Source organism: Protopterus annectens, chromosome 4.part0 (assembly GCF_019279795.1).
Source record: "Protopterus annectens isolate FY-2018-M chromosome 4.part0, PAN1.0, whole genome shotgun sequence".
Lineage (NCBI taxonomy): Eukaryota > Metazoa > Chordata > Ceratodontiformes > Protopteridae > Protopterus > Protopterus annectens.
Window position 1 is genome coordinate 734,252,846 of NC_056733.1, and position 21,658 is coordinate 734,274,503.

Genomic DNA, 21,658 nt, shown 5'->3' on the forward strand with positions numbered 1-21,658 from the left:
GTCAATGCCTTGTTCCTGGTTCCAAGCACAGAATCTCTTCCATTTTTCTGCATAAGATTTTCTGGTACTGGGCCTCCTGGCCTCCAAGAAAGCATCCATAACAGCTTTTGAAAGAGGAGTGTTCTGAATGGCAACATTATCCGCCATTGCTACCAGATTTAAGGTCCTGAGTTGGCTGTGCAGGATCTGATTGTCTTGCTGGGTCAGCAAGCGAGAAGTTTGAGGCAGTATCCATGCTAGACCTTGAGACAAGCTCATTAGGATTGGGTACCAGTGCTGGTGTGGCCAGTCTGGTGCAAACAGAAACATTTTTGGCTTCTCTTGTCTGACCTTTAGGAGTACTCTGGGAAGGAGAGGTAGTGGGGGAAAGCATATACTCTTAGATTTTTCCAGCTGAATGATAGGGCGCCCACTTTTCATGCTTGCTTGTGGTAAATCCTTGTGCAAAATCTCTGCAATTGACAGTTGTGAGGGGAGGCAAATAGATCTATGTCTGGGCATCCCCATTTCCTGATTATCATGCTGAAGACTTGTGGATCCAGTTTCCATTCATGGGGATCCATGAGGTTTCTGCTTAGTTCGTCTGCCAGAGTATTTGTTTTTCCTGGCAGGAATTGTGCTTGCAGGTGAACTTGAAAGGCCAGTGCTGTGTCCCATAAGGTCATTGCTTGTCTGCAGAGGGGGTAGGAATAAGTACCTCCCTGCTTGTTTATGTACCACATGACCATAGTGTTGTCTGTCTTTAACAGTAATTGTCCTGGATGAAGCAGGTCCTTGAAAGCTGCCAGGGCATTTTGAACAGCTAGCATCTCTTTTTGATTGATGTGAAGATGCATCTGGTTTGCAGGCCATGTGCCCTGAATACATTTTCCTGCCATATGGGCCCCCAGGCATAATCTGATGCATCCGTTGTCAGTGTCTGTCTGGCTGTGGGTAAACTGAATGGCAGACCCTTTGTTGTGGTGACAGGCTTCTGCCCACCACTGAAACTCCTGTTGTAGGCAGGGAATGAGTGCAATTACTGGTCTCCAGGCTGTGGCAATGCTGAGTCCAAACACTTTTCAGATACCATTGTAGTTTCCTCATATGCAGTCTGGCATATGGAATTAGTAGAATGCAGGATGCCATGAAACCTAAGGCTTGCAGGATTTTCCTTGCAGATAAGTGGGTTTTTGTTGCCAATTTCTTGAAGTAAGTAGTCAGTTGTTTTTGTTTGTCTGGCGTGAGATAAGCCATCTGGGCAGTTGTATTTAAGCTTGCACCCAGAAATATTATCTCGAGAGGGCACTAGTTTTGATTTCTTTTCGTTTACTGTGTACCCTAGGCCAATTAATAATCTTTTTACAAACGCCAGATGCTTTAGAAGAGTGTCTTTGTTCTCTGCTTGAATTAGGCAGTCGTCCAAGTAGGGATATATTTGAATTCCTTTTTGTCTGCAAAATGCAATTACTGGTGCCAGGCATTTTGTAAAGACCCTGGGCGCAGTAGATAAGCCAAAGGGCAGTGCAGAGAACTGGTAATGCATTGATCCAGCTATGAATCTGAGTTATCTTCTGCAAGATTGTCTGATTGGGACATGCAGGTATGCCTCTTTTAGGTCCAAAGTTACTAGCCAAGCCCTCTTGGCCAGCATGGGCAGTAGCTGCTGAAGAGTCAACATATTGAATTTTGGAACTTCCAGAAATGTATTCAGTATAGACAGGTCCAGAATTGGTCTCCAGGTTTTGTCCTTCCTGGGTACTAGAAAAAATCTGGAGTAAAATCCTTGTCCCTGCTCTTGTGGTACTTGCTGAATGGCCCTCATGTCCATGAGGGCTGCAGTTTGTTTTTGTGCCTCTGCCCATTGTGTGGCAGGTCTTGCATGCCCTTTGACCTTGGTAGAGTGTGAAAATGGAACCTGTAGCCTTGGGACACTATGTTCAGGACCCATTTGTCTTGGGTAACCATTTGCCAATTTGATGAAAAAAGTGCTAGTTTTCCCCCAAAGGGGGCTGTCAAAAGAAACCTGCTTGGAACTGGTAGAGGAAAGTCATTGGGACTGTTTCCTGTAAGGCTGTGATTTGTTTTCTCCGCTTTTGGAGGTAGGAGCACCCCATTGTTTAGGCCTGTATGAGCCTTGGGGCTGAGATCTGCCTCTGGGACGCCTGTATCTGCCTCTTTGTGGTCTGTCTGAGACTGGAAAGGACCAATTTTTAGAAGGCCAGTTTCTGCTAAACCTGGGTGGCTGTACCTGTAAGAAATCCTTGACTGTCTGCATGGATTTTGCTTTATCCTCCATTTTTTTCAACACCTCTTCTGCTTTAGTACAAAACAAAGTATCATGCTGTAATGGTGCATCTAATAATTTTGCTTTAACATGATTAGGCAGATTTTGTTCCTTTAACCAAGCATGCCTTCTAATAACAGAACCTGTAACAGTGGCCCTGCAAGAGGCCTCCAGTGAATCATAACCACATTGCAAAGTATGCTTTCCCACTTGTTCAGCTGCATGCAATAAATCCTGCAATTCCTTGTTCTCTGAACATTCAGTATTTGTCAACATTTTTTGTTTAAGTAGTGACATTAGATATTGCTGATACTTAAGCATATGAAATTGACAATTTAAAGCCCTTACGGCCAGGGTGGCAGAAGTGTATACTTTTCCCCCCCCATCTGTCTAGAGCCCTAGAATCCCTATCAGAGGGGACAGGGTTTTTTGAAGTGAAAGCCTTAACCCCCTAGGGACCCGGAGATATAGTTTCTGGGTCAGCAGCGGGGTTTTTATAAAGGAATTTATGAGAATCCGGGACCCTGTAGTATCGGTCTTTCTTAGAAGGTGCAGGGGGTAAAGAGTCAGTGAAAGTCCAGACTCTGAAAATACATCATCTACAATGTCTAGAACAGGTGGAATGGCAAGGGGTCTGTGCTGAGGAAGAAGCAGGAAGTCTCTAAGCCTTTTCTTAGACTCAGAATATTCTTAGCTCTCCCAGTGGAAATGCTCCCTCATAGTATGCAGTTTCCCCAAAAGAATAGTCCTCAGGAGGAGAGGCTGAAGGAATGTATTCTTCAGCATCAGAATCCTCATAAGGAAGCATGGAGTAATCCTGTTCAGAAGAGGAATCGGAGGAAACAGACACCTGATCAGAAGAATCATACTCTGTCTCTTGCCTAGGCCTCTTATCAGGAGGGGGATGGGAGCCTCTGATCAAAGTAATTAGGTCTTCGGCCATTTTGAGCATCTGTTTTTTAGGCATGGAAGTCTGAATAGGAGAATGCTGTACTTGTTTCTTTGTCTTTAGAGCTGCTTTAGTCTTTGCCTTTGAAGCTGAGGATGGCTTAATATATATTTGTGTAGGTCTGAAGACACCCTCAGAAGCCGATGCCTGCTCAGCAGCTCCAGACCCATCTGAGGGATTGATTTCAGAGTGTCCAATACCTTGAGTTTCCAGAGGCCCAGTCAGCTCCACGTGGGAGTCGGTAGCAGGCACCAGGGGCTGCAAAAACACCTCACTGAGAACCGGCGACTGGCCTAGAAGAGGCTTCGTCGGTTTTGGACCTCTGATGCCTATCCTTGTCCTTGCGTTTTTTGTAAACTCCGGTTGTCGGCTGTTCAGCCGGCATTATATAATTAAATCTTCGGCCAAAGTAATGAAATGCAAAATCGAACAGACGCTTGTTAGTGCGTTGGTTGAATCTAGCACAAAACCGACAGCTAGCAACGTTGTGATCAGGGCTTAGGCAAGGGATACAGTAAGAGTGAAAATCCTTTTGAAGTATTTGCTTCCCACAAGAAATACAATTTTTATCTTTTTCTGACATTGGTCTGGAGCAAGAAAAAAGTTTCCTCAACGGGGTACTTAGCTTTAATGAAGACTTCGGTTCTGAAATTCAGATTTGAAAATCTCAGGAGTCGGCCGACCAGCACTTGCGAACTGCTTTTGCTTCGGGCACCGCGCGGCAAGAAAGACTGAAGAAAATGGCGTCAGCTGCATCTTTTATACCCCTGGCGCACTGACGTCAGGGAAGAGGTGACAGCAATCAACTCCGGACCTAGACTTTGGAATTCCGGCCGACTGCGGGTGGCCTGCCAACAGGATAACCCAAGAGTAATGACTGCAACAGTGAAACATGATGAACATCCGAAGATTTGTGCTCCTTACTCTCTTTAGACATCACACACACACACACACACACACACACACACACACACACACACAAAGGAAAGGAAGAGGACTAGGTCCTCCAAGTAAAACGGGCCAAGCCCTATAGAAGAAAGTAACATGAGGACTAGGTCCTCTAACTTAAACGGGCCTAGTCCGGTGGAACAGAAACTAGGTCTTCTAATTTAAACAGACCAGAAAACGCACGCACACAGAAAACTGTAAATAACTATGTGTTAACAATTTTTAGGTCCTGTAAGTAAAACAGGCCTAGCCATACAGAAAGTACCACGAGGACTAGGTCCTCTAACTTAAACAGGCCTAGACCGGTGGGACAGAAAAGTACAGTTTTGTACCTACCATAAATGTAGATGTTAGAGTGCTAATACAGCTGCAGTCATAACAGATGGGTTCTCCTGCCGTCAGGCGGGTCCTCAGTCGGCCGAATTCCAAAGTCTAGGTCCGGCGTCGGTTGTCGTCGCTTCTTCCCTGACGTCAGTGCGACGGGTATAAAAGAACCAGCAGACGCCATTTTCGTCAGTTTTTCTTGCCCCAGATGTCAGGTGCCCCCAGAAGGAAGGCAATACATAAATTTATGTAATAATGTAATGCAATATAATCAAAATACAGTAGTTGCAAGCAAATACACCATAAATGAATACCCCAATCAGGTTGTATGAGGAGGTGTTAGCCAATAGGCCTGTCCCAAGAGGGGAAGGAGGGAGGGAAACCTTGACTGCAGCTGTATTAGCACTCTAACATCTACATTTATGGTAGGTACAAAACTGTACTATGTTCATCGTGCATACAGCTGCAGTCATAACACATGGGTAGAATCCCAAAGCTAAAAAAGGGGTGGTAGGCACTAGGTGGAACTAGGAGGAGCCAGGATTGCCCTGCAAGACTGCAGTGGCAAAGCCTGCTCTAGTTTTGGAGTATAATGGTAGGTGGTAGTGCTTGGAGAAGGTATGTACAGAACTCCAAGTGTCTGCTTCCAAAATATCTTTGGTAGGAACTCCTCTGAGGAAAGCTGCAAAGGTAGCTGTGGCCCTTGTGGAGTGAGATCTGATGCCTGTAGGTACAGTTTTACCATGAAAAGAGCAACAAAAGCGTATGCAGTGGGCTATCCATTTTGAGATTGTCTGTTTGGAAATTGGCTTCCCTTGAGCTCCTATAGCATAGGACACAAAGAGTTGTTCTGATTTTCTGAAAGGCTTTGTTCTGTCCAAATAACGCAGCTGTCTGTGGATGTCCAAGGAATGTAGTAGTCTCTCCTTTGTTTTGAGGATTAGGGTAAAAGGTAGGTAAGTGGATAGCCTGATTCAAAGCTACCCTGGATACTACCTTTGGCATAAAGGACGGATTGGTTCGTAAGGAAACTCTGTCCTGATGGAAAATGATGAAAGGCTGCACAGCCATGAGAGCTTGTAGTTCCGATGCCCTGCGAGCTGAGGTGATAGCCAGAAGAAAGGCCGTTTTCCAGGACAAATATTGCAAATCTGTTGAGGCAGCTGGCTCAAAAGGAGGCAAGGTCAGCTTTTCTAGAATGAAATTGAGGTCCCAAGCAGGTATTGGTTGTTTCCTTGGGGGTTTTATATTCTTAGCCCCTCTGAGGAACTGTCTTGAGGGGGTGAGAGAATAAAGGTGGATCAGTGTTGTATTCTGCAGAAATGGCTGAGGCATGGATTTTGAAGGAGGAGAATGAAAGTCCACTGCTTAGCAGCTCAGCTAGATACTGTAATATTTGAGGTAAATTCAGTTTTCCAGGATCCTGGCCCTTTTTCTCATTCCAGACACAAAACCGTTTCCATTTTGCGAAGTAAGCTTTTCTAGTAGACGGCCTGGAATCCAGAAAAGCACGAACAGGACCAATAAAAAATAAATCCAAGGTGGAAAACCAAACCAAGACAGGCTGCTGCTCAGGAAGTCCAATTCTTTAATACGAAACCATGAAAAACAATGAAAACACAAGTGCTTTCGCTCGGTCTGTGCCGAGCTTTATCAAGTGAACATCCACAGTGCTGCAAGGCTTTATATACACTGAAGTTAATTATTAATCAATTAATAAATTAATCAATTAAAAAATTAAAGCTTAAAAATGCTGGAGTTGATAAATTGTTAAAAATGCTTCTTTGTTAAAAGTTAAACCTGGTGCATTATAATAAATGTATACAGTAAATATTAAAACTGAAATGTAAAATAATCTAAAGTAACTGTAGGCAGTGCATTTAGCAATAAATTAAAATAAAACATTTATCATATTTCACTTGAAGATTTTTTTATCAGCAATGAATGAGCTTCTCATAATCGAGCCTTTCTTAGCTTGAGGACACTGTTTATGTTGATGTCATTTAATCCAGGGTGTCTGCCTGCATCTAGTTTAAGTTGCCATATAAGTTCCTTGTATTCGAGGGTCGTCTCCCAGTTACCTCCCCTAGCATCCAGGGTAACTTGCTCCAACACTATGAATTTAAGATCTATCCCAAGGCAAGTGAGTGAATGCTTATAGAATGCGTTAGACTCCCTTTGTTTACTTAGATCGTAAAAATGTTCGTAGAGTCTTTTCCTAAATGGCCTCTCAGTTTTGCCAACATAGAAGCTTGAGCAGGTGGTGCAAAAACCTAGGTAGACAACCCCTTTACTCCCACAGGTGTAGTGATGATATGATTTGATGTTAAAATTCCTGGAGGGAATGTAAAGTGTTGGAGCATTTTCTAGTAGACGGCCTTCTGGCCTCCAAAATGACATCCTGCACCTCCTTGGAGAGTAGGGTCTGTTGTGAAGTTAAGGAATCTTCCATGCGGCCAGATTGAGTGTTTTCAGCTGACTGTGAAGAGTTTTGAAGCTGTGCCGAGTCAGAAGAAGAGGCATTAGAGGTTGGGCCCATGGTGGGGAATGCGTCAAGCTCCTCAGGAGTGGGTACCAGTGCTGTCTTGGCCAGTCTGGAGCAATGAGAATCATCTTTGGTCTGTCTGCTCTGGTTTTTAACAGAACTTTGGGCAGCAGAGGAAGAGGTGGTAAGGCATAAACTGTCATTGTTGTCCAACTGAAAGAGAGAGCGTCCACTCTCTCTGCTCTGGTTTTTAATAGAACTTTGGGCAGCAGAGGAAGAGGTGGTAAGGCATAAACTGTCATTGTTGTCCAACTGAAAGAGAGAGCGTCCACTCTCTCCAGGCCTGTGGATGAAAAGTCCTTGAGCAGAATTTTGTCAATTGGTGATTTTTGTGGGAGGCAAAGAGATCTATGTCTGGCCTTCCCCATGCTTGAATTATCTCTGTAAAAACTTGAGGATGCAACTTCCATTCGTGTGGATCTGTCATATTTCTGCTTAGGTTGTCTGCCAGTGTGTTTTCCTTGCCTGGCAAGTACTGTGCTTTAAGTTCGATTTGTAATTCCAGAGTCATGTTCCAAAGTGACATGGCCAGCCTGCATAGGGGGTATGAATGGGTTCCTCCCTGTTTCTTTATGTACCACACTGTGGTGTTGTCTGTCCTTATCAATAGTTGACCTGGATGCAGGTGGTCTTTGAAAGCTATAATAGCATTTATTACTGCTAGCGTTTCCTTTTGATTGATGTGAAGGTGCTTTTCTTTTTGGGACCATTTGCCCTGAATGCACCGATCTGTCATGTGCGCCCCCCCAGGCGTAGTCCGAGGCGTCTGTTGTGATGACTTGATTTGCTTGAGGCTTGCAGAATGGGAGACCTGTGTTTGTCTGGCATGCTTGAGCCCACCACAGAAATTCCTTTTGAAGACATGGAATTAGTGGTATTATTGTTTCCAAACTGTGGCTGTGTTGAGACCATAGGTTTTTCAGGTACCACTGAAGTTTCCTCATATGCAGCTTTGCACATGGGATTAGTAGGATGCAAGATGCCATGAATCCCAGAGCCTGCAGGATTTTCCTTGCAGTCAGCCTGGTGAAACTTGCTAGTTTTCTGAGGTATTGAGTTAGCTGCCCCTGTTTCTCTGGCGTGAGGTAGGCCATCTGGGTGTTTGTGTCCAAGTTGGCACCCAGGAAAATTATTTTCTGAGAGGGTATTAGCCTTGATTTCTTTCTGTTGACTGTGTATCCCAGAGAATTCAACAACATTATTACAAAAGCCAGATGTTTTAGAAGTATGTGCTTGCTGTCCGCTTGGATCAGGCAGTCGTCCAAATATGGGTATATTTGTATCCCTTGAAGTCTGCAGTAGGCAATTACTGATGCCAGGCATTTCGTGAATACTCTGGGCGCAGTAGATAAGCCAAAGGGCAATGCAGAGAATTGATAATGGGTTGAACCTGCAAGAAATCGGAGGTATCTTCTGCAATTTTGTCTGATTGGGACATGCAGGTATGCCTCCTTGAGGTCCAATGTTACCAGCCAAGACTCCTTGCCCAGCATGGGAAGAAGCTGCTGTAATGTGAGCATCTTGAATTTTGGCACGAGTAAAAATGTGTTTAGGATAGATAGGTCCAAAATAGGTCTCCAATCTTTTCCCTTCCTTGGTACCAGGAATAGTCTGGAATAAAAACCTTGACCTTGTTCTTGAGTAGGTACCTCTTGAATAGCTTTCATGTCCATGAGATCTGAAATTTGTCTCTGCCCTTTGATTGTGTGGCAGGTTTGGCATGCCTCTCATTTTTGGAAGGGTGTGAAAATGGAATCTGTAGCCTCTGTTTATAATGTCCAGGATCCATTTGTCTTTTGTGACAATATGCCAATTTTTTGAAAATAATGCCAGTTTTCCGCCTAAGGGTGCTGCCATTTGAGCCTTGCTTAGCATGCAAAGGGGAAAGTCATTGGGTTTGCTTTCTGAATGGCTGCGAACTATCCTCACCACCTCTTTGTGGAGGAGCTTGCCATTGTCTGCCTCTAAACGATCCCTGAGATTGCCCTCTGCCCCTCGGGTGCCTGTATCTACCTCTTTGGGGTCTGTCTGTGGCTGGAAAGGACCAATTTTTGGAAGGCCAATTTCTACTGAAATGTGGAGGTTGCACCTGTAGAAAATCTTTCACTGTTTGCATTGATTTAGCCTTTTCCTCCATTTTCTTTAATACCTCCTCAGCTTTAACACCAAATAATACATCCTTTTGTAGAGGGGCATCTAGTAATTTAGCTTTGACATGATCTGGTAAGGTTTGCTCCTTGAGCCAGGCATGTCTACGTATGACTGATCCTGTAACAGCAGCTCTACATGAGGCCTCTAGAGCATCAAAACCACATTGTAAGGTATGTTTACCCACTTGTTCTGCACTATGCATCAAATCCTGCAACTCCTTCAAGTCTGGTTGTTCAGGTTGTGACATTTTGCTTCTCAACTGTGATAACAGAAACTGTTGGTACTTTAACATATGGAACTGGCAGTTTAATGCCCTCATGGTTAAGGTGGCAGAGGTGTATACCTTTTTTCCCCACCTTTCTAAAGATCTGGAATCTCTCTCGGAAGGTAATGGATTTTTAGCAGTAGAGGCCTTAATTCCCTTGGGGTCCTGTGAGATAGTTTCTGGGTCAGCCGCATGGCTTTTGTATAAAAATTGGTGTGAGTCAGGAACCCGGTAGTACCTGTCAGGCTTGACTGGGGCTGGAGGTAGAGAGTCTGGGTTAAGGCAGGCCTCCGAATACACATCTAGTATGTCTAAGACAGGAGGTATAGCCAGAGGCCTGTGCTGAGGTAGCAAGAGTAAATCCCAAAGCCTTTTCTTGGAGTCTGAGTACTCTTGGCCTTCCCACTGGAAGTGTTCCCTCAAGGTATGCAAGGTTTCCCCAAACGAGTAATCCTCTGGGGGGGGGGGGGGGGGCAGAGGGAATGGACTCCTCTGCATCAGAATCTTCAAAAGGGGAGTAAGAATGTTCCTGTTCATCGGAGTGCTCTGAAATAATGGAGGCCTGGTCAGAGGAGGGGGATTCTTCCTCCACTCTGGGCCTTTTGTCCGGGGGTTGAGAACCCTGATAAGAGTAATTAAATCCTCAGCCATTTTAAGCATCTGTTTTTTAGGCATGGGGCCTGGAGAAGGGCCCTGTGTAGCTTGTCTCTTGGAATGCATGGCTGCTTTAGACTTAGTGAAAGCCTTGATGGAAAAAGAAGAGGAAGGTCTGAAGACACCTTGAGAGGAGGCAGACCTGTCTACATTTTGAGTTTCACCACCTAGAGTGGCTTCGGTATCTGTAGTCGGGGTGTGGGCAGAGGAGCCTGCGACCTCGGGCACAGAAGACACCGCCAATGAAGTGTCGTCGGTAGGCAGGGGCTGCGTAGGCGCCTCGCTGAGAACCGGACCACCTGTAGTCGGCTTTAGCGTGGTGTCGGTAGAGGCCGCGGACCTCGTGTGTCAGTCCTTATCGTTGCGTTTTTTAGACAAAACTGGAGTCGGAGTATCTGACGACATAATGTAGTTACATTTTTTGCCAAAATAGTGCTGGGCGAACTCCGCCCGACGCTTAATGGTGCGTTTGTTGAATGTAGCACAAAAATGACAGACCGAGACGTCGTGGTCTGGGCCTAAGCAAGGAATGCAGAGGGAATGAAAATCCTTATGCGGTATTTGCTTCCGACATGAAATACAATTAACTTTGTCTGACATCGGTCTGAGGCAAGAAAAGTTTCCCCAACAGGGTACTTAGCTTTCAAGACGACTTCGGTTGCAAAATTGTCGTAATTTCAGGAGCTGGCCGACCAGCACTTGCAAACTGCTTCTGCTTCGGGCACCGCACTGGTGTCAGCTGGTTCTTTTATACCCCTGTCGCACTGACGTCAGGGAAGAAGCGACGACAACCGACGCCGGACCTAGACTCTGGAATTCGGCCGACCGAGGACCCGCCTGACGGCAGGAGAACCCATCTGTTATGACTGCAGCTGTATGCACGATGAACATCTGGGTCTTCTAAGTTAAACAGAGCAAAAAACACACACACACACCTAGAAAACTGTATATAACTCTATGTGGAACATTTGGAAGAAAAATTAACGTACTAAGGGAGGAACTCCAACCCTTAGCAAATAACCAGCGGATCCCCGCCAAAAATACAATCTCAGATTAAGGAAACTAAGCTGCCAGTAACAGTCTAGAAAGACAACAGAATAACAGGAGCCCCTGTTAACTATCAGCCGAAAACCACCACAAACTAAAACTACCTGATAAAGAGGAAGAAAAAAAAAAAAAAAAGCACAACAGCACCTACAAGAGCTCTAAACTGGCACACAAGATACCAAACTAACAAATTTAAGCTAAGAATGCAACGAAAAGGGCAAACAACACTACTGCCTACGATAATATCACCTTACAACACCGTAATAACTGTAATACAAAATTTAAATAGAAGAATTTTAACACTTAGCCAGAGCCAAGAGAAGCACAACTGAACTCGACGAGGCAAACGAGATCTGGGGTTTGTACTGGTGCACTATGGGATACCTGCTTAGCCATGAGCCGACCAGGAGTCTTCGAGCTTATAAACTGGCCAAGTCGGAGCAGAGAATAGGCTCTGAACCCATATGTAAAAATGAATGAGAGATCGGACTACACATCTTTAGTTTTTTTCTTTGGCCACAAAGAGAGAGAATGTGAAATCAGCCATCTTGGACTGGGACAAGTATTTAAGATGCCGGGTCTCTTAGAACGATGTGGAGAGTGGAACACCTCAACCTAAGGGTTTTGGGAAGTAACCAGTGACATTTTGAGAAAGATTTGTGATCAGGTTCTGGGCCTAGGCAAAAAAGACACTTAGTATGCAAATCCTTGTACAGAATGTGTCTACAGCACTCAACTCACCTCTCCTAGCTGACATCCAACAACTTTCAACAAAATACAGCAAGATAAAAAGGAAGGCTCCCCAACACAGCACTTACCAGGATAAATGATTTAAGCAAAGGTACCAAATATCAAATGAACAGTCAGACAGATGCACAATTTGTATTCACACTGGCGGCAAGCTAGTCTGCAAAAGATAAAGTTTTGTTGCACAGGCAGATCATAAGCGAAGACTACCTGTATGCGAGGAATACTGCAATACTGAGTTTAGTCAGGACAACTACTCTGACAACACAAACTAAAATTGCCTATGACCAGCATGCCATGGGTGCCTTGGAACTAGTGTCCCACCTGGGCATTCAAGCAACTTCAGCTAAGGCCTGCCTGCAAGTGAAACAGACAAGACTGATGTCTACCTTCAGTGTGATCGCGAAAGGAGGATACACTGTAATGACATGCAATGGGCCTGAGGCTAGACAAAACAATGGCTTGCCAAGGTTGATGCTTCACACTACACGACTGCTTACCCAATCACTATTTTTTTAGAGGTTTCTCCGTTCTTCAGTGAATTCTTTCTTGGGATATCATTTGTTAAGGCAACTGGTCAATAGGCCCAAATATTGTAGGCCCAATGCACAAATGGTAGTTTCTCCCAACCTGAACATGCACTGGAAATAGTTGTCAGATGGCATCTGTCCTTTGCTCAAACTGTTATAGATATTCTCCGGAGATGACGCTTTCAAAACAAAACAAAAACAAAATTGGATACTCATGGTTTGGCAGTAACCTGAAAAAGAATCAATGGACAGATCATTCCTTGTGACAAATAACTGATGATGTGGGCTGCTCTCACTATTAACCAGGCATCGCACTAATGGTCCTCACAGATGGAACTGTTCCATTCTGTAGATGTATTTAAGTAAGTCAGAAGTGCAGACATATGCCTACAGCTAATTCCCATGAATAAAGATTATATAATGATGCCTATAGTGAATATCAGCAGTTTCAGCTACAGACTGCCCCAAAAGACCATGCCCACTTCTAACTATGAATTTTCTCATGTACCTCTCACATAACACTGTTACTGACAAGGTAGATCAATGACTGAAACTGTGATCATGTGACAGCACTGATCAATATCCATGTCAATAGAAATGATCAGTCAGCTACCTCCCCACTCCCAAAGATAACTGTGTATGTCTTTGCTACAGTGATCAACTGAAATATCTACAGCAATATATTTCAACTTGTTGCTCTTAAAGACGTGCACCACTGCCCCTCCCGACAAGCCACAATGACAGCCACTTAAATGTGATTAAGACATCTGCTTCAGAAATTGCACCTGCAAGAAATGACAAGTCATGCACTTAAACTAGTCTTTATCACACAGGAAAAGCTTCCCCCTCTAACAGGCCATAATCAGAGAAATGTGACCAAGTAACTTAACTGCTGCTTTTGCATACAGCATCCATCTGCAACAAAAAATTACCACTTTCTTTCTATATGCAACCTTAGCTGTTTGACAAGGATTACATGGTCTCTCATCATGAGCAGTATTTATTGCACACTGCTGCTGCCAACTCCCTCAACCTGGATGCTTTGTCAAAAGTCCATGGATCACTGCTGTGGGAATATTTTCTGTTCAACAATGTCCACAGATTATCAACTGTCATACCATATATTTTTTTTTTTTTAATACAAGTGCAACAGAACACCCCCTCCTAAAGTCTCAAGTGTCTGCTCACAATGGCGAGTCTAGTGAAATTAGGCTCAGAAAGTAACTAGCTGCCCTAACCAATGATGCCAGAGCTTCTTACACAGTAATGGACAAGCTTAGTCATCACATGCTGTTGAAACAGTGTGCTAATGCAAATCAACTGTATAACGACTTAAAAAAAAGTTTTTCATAAAAAAAACAAAAAAACAGGAAAACAATGCCTTGGCACCAAGTTCCCAAGATAATTCATCACCCATAGTTAAGGGGTTTAGTGCAAAGGTGCAATGAAAGAAAATCAGTAACAAAACCACACACTAATGTACTGTGCTTTAAGTAATGGAATATTTGCAGCAGCCTAGTCTCACTAACCAGTAGTAACTTTTGCGAAGGCTCATTAACTTACCTCGCTTGCAAAGGAATGCAGATTTTTTTGAGCAATTGTCAGGATACCAGCCATGTAAACCAAGGCTTCGCAGATTTAGCTGGTGGTAATACTGAAGTTGTGCACACAAAACTGTATCATGTTCTGGCATGTTGGACCCAACAGTAGTAGGTACTGGAGGCAAGAAAACCTCAGAAGAGCCTGCAAATGAACATGTAAACAAAAAACAGTCATGGTCACCTAAGGGTAACAATGTTCTACTTCAATACCAAACCTTTATTACCTCTTGTATGGCATTAAGAGGGAACATCTGAAGTTCTTTAGAAAGTGTGTGGGCATTACCACCATCAAGACATGCCACCCTTGATGTTCCCCCACTTTCAAATGCGGGTTCTTCAAGTAGTTTGAATACTGGCTCTACACAAAACTTTTAGTGATTAGTCAGCTCAAATAGTATTTGGCTACTGTGAGATCTGAACCTCCAGGCAATTGGTATCCTCAAACATGCTAACACAGACAGCCCATTTACAGCAGTCATCTGCACTACCTCACAAAGATAATTTCCTCCTTAAAGTGCTTTGAGCAGGCAATGTAAATCTTTAATTCCAAACATGCAGCTAAAATTTCATCAGTTTACTCTAACAGTGTTCTCACTGCAATCCATTTGAGAAATGAAAACTATTTGCATTTCTGAAATTAAATAAGTCCAACAATAACATGTCAATTCATGGAACAAACTGCATTCCTAAAAAAAATGTCTACAAAAAGCCAACCATATTACATACATTCTAGCATATTAAAGCATCAACCAACTGAGAGGCTACAATAAAATACAATTATTCCTAATAAAACATTCATACTCAGAATAAACACTTTCCTTGGTCTGCATATCTGGATAAAAACCTCTAGTATAGCAAAGTAAAACCTTCTTTCAGCGACAGTTGGTCAATAATCATCTGACAAGCTGACAAGGCCCCCCCCCAACCCATATCTGTAGTCTCATGAAATCTTCATAAGTTCATAGGTTCATACTAGGCTATCTGCCCAAGGGCATTTATAAGCCTAGCCCATAGTTATGTGGCTTTCGCCAACCCTTTAGTTTGAATAAAAACTATGCCTATCATTTTTCTGTGCCTCTGTCAAGCAGTGACACTGAAGTAATCCCTGGGGTATATCTGCGATCTCCCATCCATTGGTCAAGATTCCTCTTGAACAAGGCCAGCGAGGTGCTCTGCCTCACATGTACCGGGATTTTGTTCCACAGCATAGGGAGTCTCTGGGTGATGAATCTGTCCCTCCAGCACGTTCTATTTATAACCGTGTCAAGGTTTAAGTCTCCGCCCTTGTGGTTCTGAGGGATCTAGATTTTTGAGGTGAAGCATATTCATCAAATCTGGGTTTGACATGGCCTTATATGTCAGGCACAGGTCACCTCTGAGCAAGCGGTATGAGACTGAATAAAGCTGGAGTTCTTTCAGTCGGGCAGCATAAGACATATTTTTGAGACCCTTTATCCTTTTGGTGAGGAACTTTTGGGGCCTTTCAAGCTGCATCAGGTGTCTGGTCAGATACATTCCGAACGGGGCATTGTACTCAATCATAGGTCTAATGAGTGATGAGTACAGGGGGACGATGACCTCCCTTGATCTAGATGTGAATTCCCTTCATGATCAGGTGGGCGATATAGAAGGTTTTCCTAACTACTTTAGCAACATGAGTGTCAAACGAAAGACTACTGTCAACTTGGGTCCCCAGATCCCTGATGACTTTTTCTGTGCTCAGTGGATTGTCACCTATATGGTAGCTAGGGGTAACCTTGTTTTTCCCGAAGGGTATGACTATGCATTTTTGGCGTTTAACTTCAGGCCATGGCTCTGGCACCAGTTATCCGTTTCTGTGAGGCCCTTCTGGAGGATATCTGTGTCACATGTGTTTTCGACTATGGCGCCCAGTTTGCAGTCATCTGCAAACTTTGTCAGCCATAACCCTCCTGTGTTTGCTTGTACTTCAGAAAAGTAGATGCCGAACAAGAGTGGACCCAGGACTGAGCCCTGTGGGACACCACTTGTGACAGGCTTTGAGTCTGACATGGCTCCAGCAACTCTGACCCTGTGGGTTCTGTCGCTTAGCCAGTTTGCAACCCATCTTGTGATGTATGGGTTTACATTCAAGCTGATGAGTTTTTCGAGGATACCTGAGTAGGGTATTGTGTCGAAGGCCTTTGCCAGGTCGAGGTAGGCTGTATGGACTGCCTTTCCTCATCAATGGCCTTGGTGACTGTCTCGAAAAAGTCAACCAAGTTTAAGAGGCAGGATCTGCCTTTGACAAAGCCAAACTGGGTTGGATCCAAAGTCTGCAAGTTCCCTATGTCTTTATTTATGAGTTCCATTATGATCCTCTCCATGGCTTTGCAGATAAGGCTTGTCAAGCTAATGGGGCGGTAATTTCCAGGGTCTGTGGAGGCACCGCCTTATGAAGTGGGACCACAGTCGCCGCGCCACTCCTTGGGTACGTATCCTGAGGTGAGGCTAAGATTAAACAGCTGTCCTAACTGTGGGTTTAATTCCTCGTTGAGTTCATGAAGCACACAGCCGGGGACACCATCCGGTCCCATGGATGCTGAGATTTTTGCCTTAGAGAGGGCAGTACTCACCTGGGCGTTGGAGATGTTTGGGGGCTACAATCCTCTGGAATAGATATCTCTCCTTTTGGGGGAGGGGGAGTTTGCACTGAACCTGTCAGCCAGTATGTTAGCAATGTGTGTAGGTTCAGTAATTTTCACATCATTTTGAACTAATTCTGAGCATATCTGGGAGTTTCCTCCTAGGTTTCTAACATAGCTAAAGAAGGCCTTATGATTGTCTTTAGAGTCCTTGGCGATTTTTCTCTCAAAATTTGCCTTGGATGATTTTATGAGAGCTCTTAGTTTTTACTTATAATGATCAAAGGTGTCTTACCTTTCAAGGATTTTGCTCTATCTTGTAGTAGCTTCCTCCTTTTGTTGTAGAGCTTGTTTATGGCTGGGGTCCACCAGACTGGACGCTTGCCTTTGGTACAGAGAGTCTTAGTTTTGTTTGGGATTGCCTGATCCATGCAGTCCTGTAGGTGCTGGTAGAAGGCATTTGTAAGTGATTCAGCGGTTTGAGTAATGTTTACCACTGGCTCAGGGGCCTTAAAGGAGACCACACTAGTTTTTAGAAGTGTGAAATCGGCTTTTGAGAAGTTTTTCACTGTGGTCTTTTTGTTTCAGGTGGGGCGGGATGAGGACCTCCAGCGAGATTAGTTTATGATCTGATCTCACCAGTGAGGGGTATACTTCGGTGTTGAACATTTTGATCCCATGTTCGTGATGATGAGATCAAGTATGTTTTCACCTCTTGTGGGGATGGTGACTAGTTGTTCCATGGCATTTGAGTTTATGAACTCCAGGAATCTTTGGGTTAGAGTGTTCGGGCTTGAGTAGTGTTCCCAGTCTATATTAGGGTAGTTGAAGTCACCTAGTATGATGGTGTTTGGAGATACATTTATCCCTCCAATGTTTTCAGGAAGGCCATGTGAGGTTCCTGAGTTTGAGAGGGTGGCCTGTAACATGCTACAAATTGCAGAGCAGTCTTGCCTATGGTTAATTGCACCTGGATGGTCTCCGATGCATCGTGCGTTGCCACCAACCTTGAGGTGTGGGTGTCCTTTATGAATATGGACACCCCCCCCTCCTTTCTTGGTGTTGTCCGGATTTTGGGGCGGAACGTATGATATGAGGTAAAACCTGTTAGTGCTGGGGTGCTCTCAGGAGCCTTGAACCAGGTTTCTGTCACAGCACAGACATTGATGTTCTCCATATTGAGAAGGGCCTCGAGTGCGTGCATCTTGAGATTGAGACTTCTGGCATTGAGCAGCATTACCCTTAGTTTTTTTTCCTTTTTGGTGTTCTAGGGTGGTAGGTTTAGAATTTGAGCCTTGCCTAAAAAGGCACTATGGGGGTGGCAAGAGCCTTTGCCAATATCCGAAGCCCAGGGTGACAGGTGCAAGCCGTCCCTTGAAGCAGCGTGGCTTGTCCAGCATGTCATCCCAGGCAGACAGACATTGGATCCCCTTTGAATGACACCAGAATTTAAGCCAATTATTAAAGCTGATCATCTTATCACTGTATTGTGGCATCATTCTAGGTGAAGGTAGGATACTGCTCAAGGTCAGGGTCATACCTGCCTGGGCTACATAATCAGAGAGCTCCTCGACGTCCCTTTTCATGTAGTCCAAGGAGGTACGTCTCAGGTCGTTGACACCAGCGTGGACAATGACTGAGTCGTACTTGTACCTGCTGTTGAGAGACCTGAGTGCTTGCGTTATGTGGCGGATTCTAGCGCCCGACAGGCAGCTTACTGTGACCTTCTCCTTACTCAGTCTGGTGAGCGGGACGTCAGTGTCTCTGACTGGAATCACCAATGACAAGTATGTCTGGCATTTTGTTTGGCCTTAAGGGCTGTGACTGTTTGACACACTGACTGTGTGGTCTATGTGTTGCATGTGTTGGGTCGTGAGGTGGTAGTTGTTTGGGTGTCTGCTTTGGTGGCCTCTGCTGTTTTGGTAAATTTTTGATCAGAGCCTCCGAGTATGTCTTTGTGTGAGTATGTGTATGATTTGAAGTTGTGATGGTACCATGTGTGACTGGGTATGTATTGTGTGTGGTTGCCTTCTCCTCCTGTCTGGTCTTGCCAGTCCTATGTTGAGAGAGCTCAGCCTCCAGTTTGGCCGTATAGTTGCATCTCTCGCATGTATTTGTGTTTTGTGGGAGAAGGAGAGGATTGTCTGTGTACATGAGGCAATTGTAACATTGCCTCAATATTCCCAGGTTCACCAGTTGAGCTGGAGAGGACACTAGCAACTGATCCTCGACATACTAGAAGTAGTAGATAAAGAACTTTCAAAGGACTCCGGGGAAGTGGGTTTTAGGCTGGTGGGGTACTATCTATAATAAGAGTGCTTTATCAAGGTGCAAGTACTGTAGGAGTAAGTGCTAGGCTTTACAGATAGAGAATAGTCTACTTGGGAATCAAGTAGAGATGAACTTTTCAGTTATAGGATATGCTGGTTAGATCAGCAGTACAGTTTAGCGTGTTTTATAGCAGGGGGCTGAAGGGAGCTAGGAATTGGCCCAAAACGACCAATGGACTACTAGTTTCTGGCTGAAACTTCACCAAATCGGACAAAAAGGCCGCTCAGTGCTTCCCACTCCCACTGGTAAGCAAAGAAACTTCCCTCCTTCCTAATAAGGCAATGGATCAGTAACAGGAACTAAAAACAAAGCCCAGGGATCAGCAACTCTGAAACTGGACTACTCTAGTTCAGTAAAGTGGGAAAAAGTACAGTTTTGTACCTACCATAAATGTAGATGTTCGAGGATTCCATTGCTGCAGTCCTTACTATTGGGTATAGTCCGCGTCCAGTCGGCCCGAATACCAGAGTATAAGGCTGACGTCGGTCAGGGCGCATTAGACTGACGTCAGTACGTCAGGGTACTACTGCGCATGACCGACATCATATCCTCAGTCTTTTCTTGCCCCAGATGTCAGAAGACCCTAAAAAGACAAGTCCCAAAATACCTGCACCAAAAACATGTACAATATATACAAGAATATATACCAAAATATAAGCATGTAAACTCACCTACACAACCACCCCTAAACACAGAGGGGAAGGAGGGAGGGTAAATTGGACTGCAGCAATGGAATCCTCGAACATCTACATTTATGGTAGGTACAAAACTGTACTATGTTCTTCGTCTTCCATTGCTGCAGTCCTTACTATTGGGTAGAATCCCAAAGCAGAGGTAAGGGAGGCTGGCAAATCATAAAGAAGTAGGAGCTGACAACATGCCTTGCAAAACAGCTGTGGCAAAACCAGCCCTAGACTTAGAGTAGATAGGAAGGTGATAATGCTTAGAGAAAGTATGCACTGAACTCCAAGTAGCTGCTTCCAAAATATCCTTAGTTGCCACCCCCCTTAGAAATGCTGTTGAAGTGGCAGTAGCCCTAGTGGAATGAGGCCTAATCCCAGCTGGAATCTCCTTGCCATGATGGGAATAACAAAATGCAATGCAAAAGCCAATCCACCTAGAAATAGTTTGTTTTGACACAGGCTTGCCCTGTGAACTCAAAGCAAAAGAAACAAACAACTGCTGAGACTGCCTAAAATCCTTAGTCCTGCTTAAATAATAATGCAATTGCCTGTGTACATCTAAAGTGTGCAAAATCTTTTCCCCTTTATTTTGAGGGTCTGCATAAAACGTAGGCAAATGAATAGTTTGGTTTAAAGCCACACTAGAAACCACCTTAGGCATAAAGGAAGGATTAGTACGTAATGATACCCTATCCTTATGGAAAATCAAAAAGGGCTCTACTGCCATAAGGGCCTGCAACTCAGACACCCTTCTTGCAGAAGTAATAGCCAACAGAAAAGCAGTCTTCCATGACAAGTATTTCAATTCATCAGTAGCTGCAGGCTCAAAAGGTTGTAGAGTAAGTTTTTCCAACACAAAATTGAGATCCCAAGCAGGAGTAGGAGCTCTACGGGGTCTTATATTCTTTGCCCCCCTAAGAAACTGCTTGAACAAAGGATGCGAAAACAAAGGTGGGTCACAATCATAGTGAGCTGAAATTGCTGCAGCATGAATCTTAATGGAAGAGAAGGACAAACCTTTGTCCAATAACTCAGTAAGATATTGAAGAGCCACACTCAAATTAGGCTCAGAAATCTCCAAATTCTTTGCTGTACTCCAAAATAAAAATCTCTTCCATTTGTCTGCGTACACTCTCCTTGTACTAGGTCTTCTAGCTTCCATAATCACATTTAAAACTTGTTGAGGAAGTTGAGACCTGCTGTGTTTCAACACAGAATATGCCAGGCTGTTAGATGAAGAGAGTGAAGCTTGACATTGAGCAGATGACCGTCCTTCTGAGATAACAGATGAGGAATCAGAGGTAAAGGCCATGGAGGCTTCTTTACCAGACTCCGTAATAGTGGGTACCAGTGTTGCCGAGGCCAATCTGGAGCTATCAAAATCATCCTTGGCCTGTCTTGTCTGACCTTTAATAGTACCTTTGGAAGAAGAGGCAGAGGTGGAAAGGCATACACATGAAGGTTTTTCCAACTGAAAGACAGAGCATCCACTTTCCAAGCTGTGTGATGAAACCCCTTTGTGCAATACTGTGGCAGCTGGTGGTTTAGTGGAGAAGCGAACAGATCTATGTCTGGAGTTCCCCATGACACTGTCAATTTCTGAAATACATGAAGATCCAGTTTCCACTCGTGGGGATCCATGATTTGTCTGCTTAACACATCTGCTAAGGAGTTCTGTGCTCCTGGCAGAAACCTTGCCTGAAGAGTTAGTTGCAAGCTTAGCGCAGTCTCCCATAAAATCATTGCTTGCCTGCATAGAGGATAAGAATGTGTTCCCCCTTGCTTGTTGATGTACCACATGACAGTTGTGTTGTCTGTTAGAATCAACACCTGCCCTGGAAGAAGTAACTCCTTGAAAGCCATTAATGCAAACTGGACTGCTAACATCTCCTTCATGTTGATATGTAGATGCTGTAGTCTGGCAGGCCACTTGTCTTGTATCCACTTTCCATTTAGATGAGCTCCCCAAGCAATGTCCGAGGCATCTGTCGTTAAGATCTGACTTGCCTCTGGC

The 21,658-nt window shown here is 44.3% G+C and overlaps 1 protein-coding gene across 1 annotated transcript in view; it reads right to left on the reverse strand.

Moving 5' to 3' along the window:
- Positions 1-21,658, reverse strand: part of DGCR2 (DiGeorge syndrome critical region gene 2) — a 1,448,564-nt gene that overhangs the window by 676,923 nt on the left and 749,983 nt on the right. Inside the window, exon 6 of the mRNA XM_044068694.1 lies at positions 13,990-14,169. Coding sequence (XP_043924629.1) covers positions 13,990-14,169 — 180 coding nt within the window. The remainder of the gene's footprint in view (positions 1-13,989; positions 14,170-21,658) is intronic.